This window comes from Balaenoptera musculus, chromosome 1 (assembly GCF_009873245.2).
Source record: "Balaenoptera musculus isolate JJ_BM4_2016_0621 chromosome 1, mBalMus1.pri.v3, whole genome shotgun sequence".
Lineage (NCBI taxonomy): Eukaryota > Metazoa > Chordata > Mammalia > Artiodactyla > Balaenopteridae > Balaenoptera > Balaenoptera musculus.
Genome location: NC_045785.1, coordinates 114033019 through 114040885, shown reverse-complemented (window position 1 = coordinate 114040885; position 7867 = coordinate 114033019). Strand labels below are relative to the sequence as shown.

At 57.5% G+C, this 7867-nt stretch overlaps 1 protein-coding gene across 1 annotated transcript; it reads left to right on the top strand.

Annotated features, from left to right (window-relative positions):
• The first annotated feature begins 1688 nt into the window (after nucleotides 1-1688).
• CRABP2 (cellular retinoic acid binding protein 2) lies at nucleotides 1689-6861 on the top strand. The gene is made up of 4 exons (XM_036856389.1): nucleotides 1689-1932; nucleotides 5402-5580; nucleotides 5795-5911; nucleotides 6380-6861. Exons 1-4 carry the CDS (start codon nucleotides 1863-1865, stop codon nucleotides 6428-6430), a joined length of 417 nt encoding a protein of 138 aa, XP_036712284.1. The 5' UTR covers nucleotides 1689-1862; the 3' UTR covers nucleotides 6431-6861.
• Nucleotides 6862-7867: the final 1006 nt, after the last annotated feature.

Sequence of the window (7867 nt, the reverse complement as noted above, 5' to 3'; positions counted from 1 at the left end):
TTCTACAGTCTAATCTCCATCCCTCCTGCTCCAGAGTCACCCTAGTTGCATTATTTTTTTCCTACACACCCATAATTTAGAGATTTTCCTCTTTACAGCACAGAGGCTCGACCTCCAGTGTGTCTTTGGTAAATCCTCCAGCCCCTCTCCCTTGGCTCTCCTCCTCCGCGCTCCTCCCCAACTAAGGCCCCTGCCTCCCTAGACCGTTCCGGGGCTCTAAGGGAAAGGGCTTAGAGTCTCGGAGAGCCTGTCCTCTGCTCCACCCATGGCCACGCTGGCAGGGAGGGGCCAGGGCAGGAACCCAGGGCTGGGACCAGATGTGGGGATTTTCTTCCCCGCCTCGGAAGAAGCTGGGAGGACAGCTCCGGCAGGGTGGCGGGCGTGCGGTGCGGTACGGGCATCGGGGCCACGTGCACGGATTCGCCGAGGGCAGCTGGGCCGCAGTGTCCCTCAGCGCTGGACAGGCCCCCGGGTTCCGCCCGCTCGGGGTACCGCATCCTCTGCGGTCGGCGGTCTCGGGTCTCCCGGCCTGTCTCCGAGGTTCCCTGCCTGACTTCCATTTCTGTTTCTCTGTCTCCCCCCGGGGTCTCGCTCACTCCCACTTGGGTCTCCGCGGGGAGCCGTTGCCTACCCGCCTCCTTTGATCTCCCACTTCAAAGCCGCTCGCGGAGGGGCGGCCTCTCCTTCCGCCCGTTTTACGGCTCAGAATGGTGACACCTGAGACCCCGCTCCGCCCCTTCCCCGGGGCACCCAGACTCCCCCCAACCTAGGTGGCAGCGCTGCGCGCCGAGGGTTCCGCGCCTCAGTCCCCGCCTCCCCTCCCTGCCGCCTACTGCGATTCCCTCGGGGGTCTGGGGAGCCGAGTGACAGAGAAAGCACCGTAATAAAGAGCTCGTGTCAAGTGATTGGCTGTGACCTCTGCCCTCCCCAGCCTGGCGCTCCAGGCTCTTGTTTAACCCTTCGATGGCCGCCCAACGCTTTAAGAAGAATGAGTCTCCCTGCGCCAACTTCCAGCGTCCGCAGGCGCTACTGGAGCCGGATACCGGGTGGGGAGTCGAGGGTGGTGGGTAGGGGGTGAAGCCCCCTCCCAGCCTCTTCGAGTAGTTCCAGCAGGGGGCGCCGTTGCCTCACTTAGGTGCCTGGCCCCTGAACCCCAGGGGTCCCCAGCCGATCTCTTGAGTTCGGAGCGGTCACACTGGATCCAGCTCAAGCTTCAGTGGAGCCGGAGCTCGGCCGCCCACTCTCTTCCCCAGCTCTGGCTTGCAAGCAGGGGTTCACCCGCCGGTGGTGTCGCCGGGTGTCCGGCGCCAAGGAGTCGAGCGCACCGTGTCAGGTTGGGCAGGGATGGGGAACAGGCGAGGTGCGACCCTGTGCCTCGGACTGCAGGACATGAGAGCCCAGCATCTGTGCCCCGGGCCTAGCGCCCTCTCCTCTCGATTGAGAGCCCAGTCCGAGGGCTAGCCCTCCGTCCGCCTCCTCATCCACCCACTGGCGCGGGAGCCAGCAATCTCGGGCCCTCTCAGCGAATTCTGGACCCGCCCACTGGGCTAGATCCAGAGGACGGGGTGGGAGTGGGGGTGGGGTGGTAATGCAGGGCCGGGGCTCAAGGCCCCCCAGGTGGGGTGGAGGGGGGGGAGCGGGAGGCGGGGCCACCTCATTCTTGGGCAAGGGCGGGTCCACGAAGGGTATAAAAGCTGCCCGCGCGAGAGCCCAGGCCGGCTTTAGGGTTGTCCTCGGACGAGTCCTGGTTCCTGAGTCTCACCATCCGGCGAAGGCGGCGGAGACATCTCTTTCGACTAAAGGACTCAGCGTCCAGTGCTCCAGCCGAAGGATCTAAGGAGACCGCCACTAGCACCGCCACCATGCCCAACTTCTCTGGCAACTGGAAGATCATCCGATCGGAGAACTTCGAGGATTTGCTCAAAGTTCTGGGTAAGGAGATTTTTGAGCGCCCGGGAGATGAGAGGGGGCTCCGAGGCCTCGGAGGTGGGTACGAGAAAGAAAGGGAAGTTGGAATCAGGGCGTGGGAAGCTGGGCGCCTGCATTCCCAAGAATAGGGGTCAGACGCCTGGGTCCCGGGGCGCTGGGTCCGAACACCTAAATCCTTCTTCCTCTGGCGGGGCGCCCACAGACGCCAACTCCTGCGGCGACTCAGCCTCTGAATCAAGTAGAAACCAGAAGCATGAGGTCGGTATTCCCTGGGGTGAGGCAGTGGGGTTCTCCGCAGTTCGGAATCTGCAAACCCTGCATCCAGGCTGGGAGCCTGGGTCCCTACCCAGCCGAGCCTCCCACCCCCACCCCAGGCATTCTTGCCTCCTTCCCCTTGCCCCCAGCAGGTAACCCAATCCCCGGGCAGATTCCATATCTCTCTGCGCGGGGCTCCACCCACCAGGTGATCCGTCACCGCAGGGCCCCCAGATCCCCCTTTCTTCCCCTTTCAGAACTTTTCCGCTCTGCTCCCCCCACCCTCCATCTGTGAGACAAATATTTTCCTACAGCGAGCAACTCCAGAATCCTAAGCTCGCTCTGGATAATTATCACTTTCTTAGATTTCAACAAATGGCTTCGTGTGAAACCCCAGCCATCCCCTCCCTTTCCGAAAATCCGAATTCTCTTCTCCCTGCCTCCCTGGAGACGGGCTGCAGCCCAGCTAGGTCTGTTGGTTAAAGGTGGAGGAAGTTGAATCTACCCAGACTGCCCTTCCCAACCTCTGTGTGCCCTCTGGTATCTGGGGAGGCGGGGGAAAGCCTGGGCCGGCTGGGGAGAGGGCTCTGCAAAGAGATGGAGGTTAGTCAAGGACCCAGCCACTGGGAAGCCACCTGGAAACCCGGGAGCCATCAATTTCTGAACTGAACAGAGAGACCCCAGCTGGAATGAGCAGAGGGCACCCTGTGTGGGGCAGGGTGCTGTAGAAATGAGTCAGGAACTAGGAAGGGTCTGGAATGCAGTGAGGAAAGCAGGGATTTCCATCCTTCCTTACCGTTAGTTCTTCTTGCAGTCTGACCACAGTATTTCTTGTAATCATGTCAGCCTTTCTTGCCCTACCCTTGTTCAAATTAAAGATCCAGGGACTTCCCTGGTGGTCCAATGGGGACTCCGCACTCCCAGTGCAGGGGGCCTGGGTTTGATCCCTGGTCGGAGAACTAGATCCCGCATGCATGCCTCATGCTGCAACCAAGATCCCGCATGCCACCAAGATCCTGCCAAAGGATAAAAATTTTCCCTTCAGAAAGCCTAGATGCCATTCCCTCCCCCAACTTCTCTGGATTCTGGCCCCTCTCCCCAGTGGAGGAGGCAGTGGCCTGGCACACCCCCAGGCCCCAGCTGGAGGATAAGATCCCAAACCCAACCTTGTTGTGTGTCTGTCTTCAGTCTGTTTGTCCTCCCTGCGGGGTCTCTCAGAGCCACGTGCCCTCCTCAGGGCTTGCTTGGGGGCAGATTGAAAACAGACCCGTTAGACAAACACAGTCCTGAATCAACCAAGGTTGGCTGAGCCTGGCCCCAGCACCACAGGTACCAGAAGCTGGCTGGAGGGGTGTCTCCTCTGGACCTAGCCTTGCTTCCGCAGGAACCTCAGTCCCTTCTCACCCCTCTTTGTCCTATGCAAGAGTCTCTCTCCTGGGGAGGGATGCTCAGGTGTTTGGGGGATACCCGTCCCATCCAGTGTGATGGTCGTGACACATAGCTAGCAGCTCCTGTTCCTGTAACGGGAAAGATGGATAACAGGATGGACTTCCCGGGTAGCACCAGAGAGTGAAGCAGTCTTTTTGTCCAAGGAGGTGGAGTGGGATATGTCTCTTTTACCAAGTCAATTGGTCCTGGGAACCGCAGTCATATCTCCCTGGACCCAAGAGATCGGCAGCCAAGAAGTGGGCTCCTGGGGCTCCTGAGGCACAGGGCTTCCTCCCACTCCCTTCTGTCTGGAATAGAGTGGGTCTGCTCTGGTGCCGAGGGGAAAGGGGATTTGTTTCTCTAGGGACCCAGGTCTGGAGGAGGGCCGGGCGTCTGGACCACATTGGGAGATAGGGAATCCCACTTGCCTGGCCCAGCCCAGCTTGGCCCCTCATCCCACCCATTGCTTCCCTGAAGCGTTCTGCTCCAGTTCAGGTCAGGAGGCCAGGCCAGGTGAAGCGGTGTAGAGCTTGGACCTGGGCCCTGACTAGAGGTGCCTCCCTGCTTGCTTGACTTCCTGTCAGAGGGCTGCTCTCTCCAGCTCCTCTACCCCTTTTAAATAACTAGGGAATAGAGAGAAGGGGTCCAATCTGGGAAAAGCTAGGGGGACAGCACAGGGACTCTGAATCCACAGAGGCTGAATGAGAAGACCTGACCCCTGAAGTGGGGTGGTTGTTCCTGGAGTCGGGCCCACATCAGGGGAGGGGAGGGGAGTGTCCCTTTCTGTTCCAGGAGGGCAGGTGGGCAGGAGTCCGATGCAGGGAACTTTGTCTGAGCCCCAACTCTGGCTTTTTCTTTGCCTTCCTTTTATCAGTGAAAATAACAACAACAATAAGAGTAGCTATTGTTTCCTGAAAACATAAAGATGTGCCTGGCACTGTGTGTGCTAGGGCCTAAACACACATCATCCCATGTGATAGGCTCTTGAAGAAGTTACTGTCTCCATTTTACAGTTGTGGAATCTAAGGCTCAGAGAGGTTAAGCCATTTGCCCAGGGTCACCCAGCCTGCAAGGGAGGGTGAGCCAGGTGGAAATCATGGCCTAATGGATCTTATTTCACAGCCTGTGGTGTCCCCAGGCTGCTGACCATTCTGTAGGGGGAAACAGCTGTCCCACCTCTTCCCCTGCTGAGAATCCCTGCTCCTTCTCATCCTGGGGAGGGACAGAGACTCAGCAAATAAAGGCCACAAGACAGGGGAGGTGAGTGGGCAGAGAAGGAAGTGGCCCCTGCTCCAGGACGTGAGTAGTGAGGCCTGGCTGGGGAAGGCCTGCCCTGCACTTGGGCAGGGGTGCAGACGCAGTGACTCTGATGAGCCCACCCCAGCAGATGGTCTCCAGCAGGGTGGACAAAGGACCAAAAGTGAGGTGAATTGAGCCAAGGTGAGCTGTAGCAGGATGAGAGGAATAGGGGGAAGCTGCCCCCAAGAACCGAGTGAAGAGCTGAGACTTGGGGATCCCGATCCAGGGCTGCTGACTCATCCAGGTGGGGCCGTAGCTAGAAGCAGAACTCCCAAGGGCAGGGCACTGCCTCTCTGTCCCTCCTCCCTGAACCCACCAGCCATCAGGGCTGTACCACCTGCCCTTCCTCCAAGGTACTTTCTTGGACACCCAGGCACCCAGCCCCTCTTCCCAGCTGCCCACAGTTTAGCCTGCTCCTGCTGTCCCTGGGGAGAGTGTGAGACAGGTGCCTGGAGCGCCCATAAAAGTCGAGCCCCTCCTCTCCCTCCAGGGGTAAACGTGATGCTGAGGAAGATCGCCGTGGCTGCAGCATCCAAGCCAGCAGTGGAGATCAAACAGGAGGGAGACACTTTCTACATCAAAACCTCTACCACCGTGCGTACCACGGAGATCAACTTCAATATCGGAGAAGAGTTTGAGGAGCAGACTGTGGACGGGAGACCCTGTAAGGTGCGTGCCGGGACGGGGTCCCTCAGGGTCATGGCATCTATTGCCCTGCCTCTCAACATGACATTTTCCAGTCTTTTCCTAGAGTCTTTCCTCCAGTTCCAATGGAGAAAGTACCTAGATAGTGGTGGTGGGTAGAAACGGGGTGCATCCCCTATACCTCTCACAGCATTGTCGCTGCTGTGGGCCAACCTCACTTGACCACCCTCTCATGCAGAGCCTGGTAAAATGGGAGAGTGAGAACAAAATGGTCTGCGAGCAGAGGCTTTTGAAGGGAGAGGGTCCCAAGACCTCCTGGACCAGAGAACTGACCAATGATGGAGAGCTGATCCTGGTAAGGCCTGCGTCCTCTCAGCTCAGAGCAAGCCCAGTGCTACCTTCAGAGATTTTCCAGGACATTCCAGGGTGCAGGAGGTTTAAGAACAACTGTGGCTGGTCTCCCCGTCTCCTATGAGGCTGCTGGGGCAGGACTAGGCTGTCCCTGTCCCATACAGTGTCCTTGTGCAAACGTAAAAGTGTGTCCCTTCTGTGTGGAGCAAAGGACATGCGCTGAGAGGTCCCAACAGTTCTCTGCGGGGATCTTCCTGGCTTGGGGAGAAAGACTTAGGATGGACCCCTGGGGCTGTATTGTCCTCCATCCCGTGATGCCCAGGCATTTTGTGACCAGCTCTTACCTGTCAGTCCTGAGCCAAGAAGTAGGTTTGGACCTGGAGGTCAAGCAGAACACCTCCACTCAACCCTGCTGCTCCCAAGCACAGGACCCAGGGGTCTCCCGGGCTAACAATGACTTCTCCCCTTTCAGACCATGACGGCGGACGACATCGTGTGCACCAGGGTCTATGTCCGAGAGTGAGTGGCTGTGGCCCAAGAGCCGCCAGAGCCCGCCACCAGCCCATGCTCCCTGCTTCACTGCCCCATGGGCTGCCCCTCCCCCATTCTTTCCTTCTAGGCTAGCTGTCCCCTCACCCCAGTCACTTCTGGGGGTGCTAGGATGCCTCCTGCAGGGGCTCTGCTTTTTTTGGCCCCTCCTCTCCTCCCATACACCAACAAAGTGGGATGGATGGCAGGACCCCAGATCACCCATTCCAGAATCACTCCCCCCATCCCAAGTGAGCAGTCCCAGCCCCAAGCCAGCCCAGAGCACCGTCTCTCTCTTTTTCTGCAAGGGGACCCGAGGGCCCGACTGGGAAGACCGGCCCTCTGTCTTCCACTCTTTGTCCCTGTAGCCCATACAGTGTAGAATATTTATTGGTTAATTTTATTAAAATGTTTTAGAAAATAAAACCTGTCTCTGGCTCACTGGGAAGGGGTTGGGTAAGTCACCTGAGTTCAACTTCGCCTCTGAATTGCAGTGTGAGAGAGTCGATGTTTCAGCAGCACCGGTGCGACTCACACACCTGGGAGGGAACCACCTTCCCTTCACCTTTCTCATCACCACCCCCTCATTTGCTGCTGAATCCATGAGCATGACCTTCACTTCCCCTCCTCCAGCCTCCTTTGTCTCCTGCTCTGGCTTCCAAGGCCACCAGGGCACCCCTGACTCTGAGCAGGTGCTGGGGAACTGATTCCCACCTTCTCCCATGATGGTGACACAGCTTCCTCCTCCTCCAGTTGTTCCTTCTCTCTCCTCCAATCCCAATCTGTGGACGACCCCGGGCCTGGCCTTGGCTTCCCACCTGGTTCCAGATGAGCTCGTCACCACCCACAGGCTGGCCTTGCTCTTGCCCAGATATCCTCTGTGTCTGAGACAAACCCATCTCTGCCTTGAGATCCCTCACTCTGCCCCATCTGCCCTGTCTCCTGGGTCTTCCAGGCCCCTTGGGTCCTCCTCCCACTCACCTCCCTGAGCCTCCACACTCAGGTCTGTCCCGTGTCTTCCCAAATTCCATCATGATCTCTCTCAAATGCCTGCCCTCCTTCCCCAGGCCACTGCCCTAGACCATGCTTTCTCATTGCTCACCTCCTAACTGGTTTGCCTGTTTGCTCTTTACATTATCATGCTGTGACAGGGCGAAATGAGCACAAGTGTTAGAATAAGAGAGGTTCAAATCCTGGTTCTGCCACTTGCTAGTTGTGTGACCTCAGACAAGTTACTTAGTGTCTCTGAGCTTCAGTTGTCTGGATTTTTTGTTTTTGTTTTTGTTTTTAATTGAAGTATAGCTGGTTTACAATATTATGTTAGTTTCAGGTGTACAGCAAAGTGATTCGGATATATATATATATATTTTTTTTTTTTTTTCAATTCTTTTCCATTTTAGGCTATTACAAGATACTGAATATAGTTCCCTGT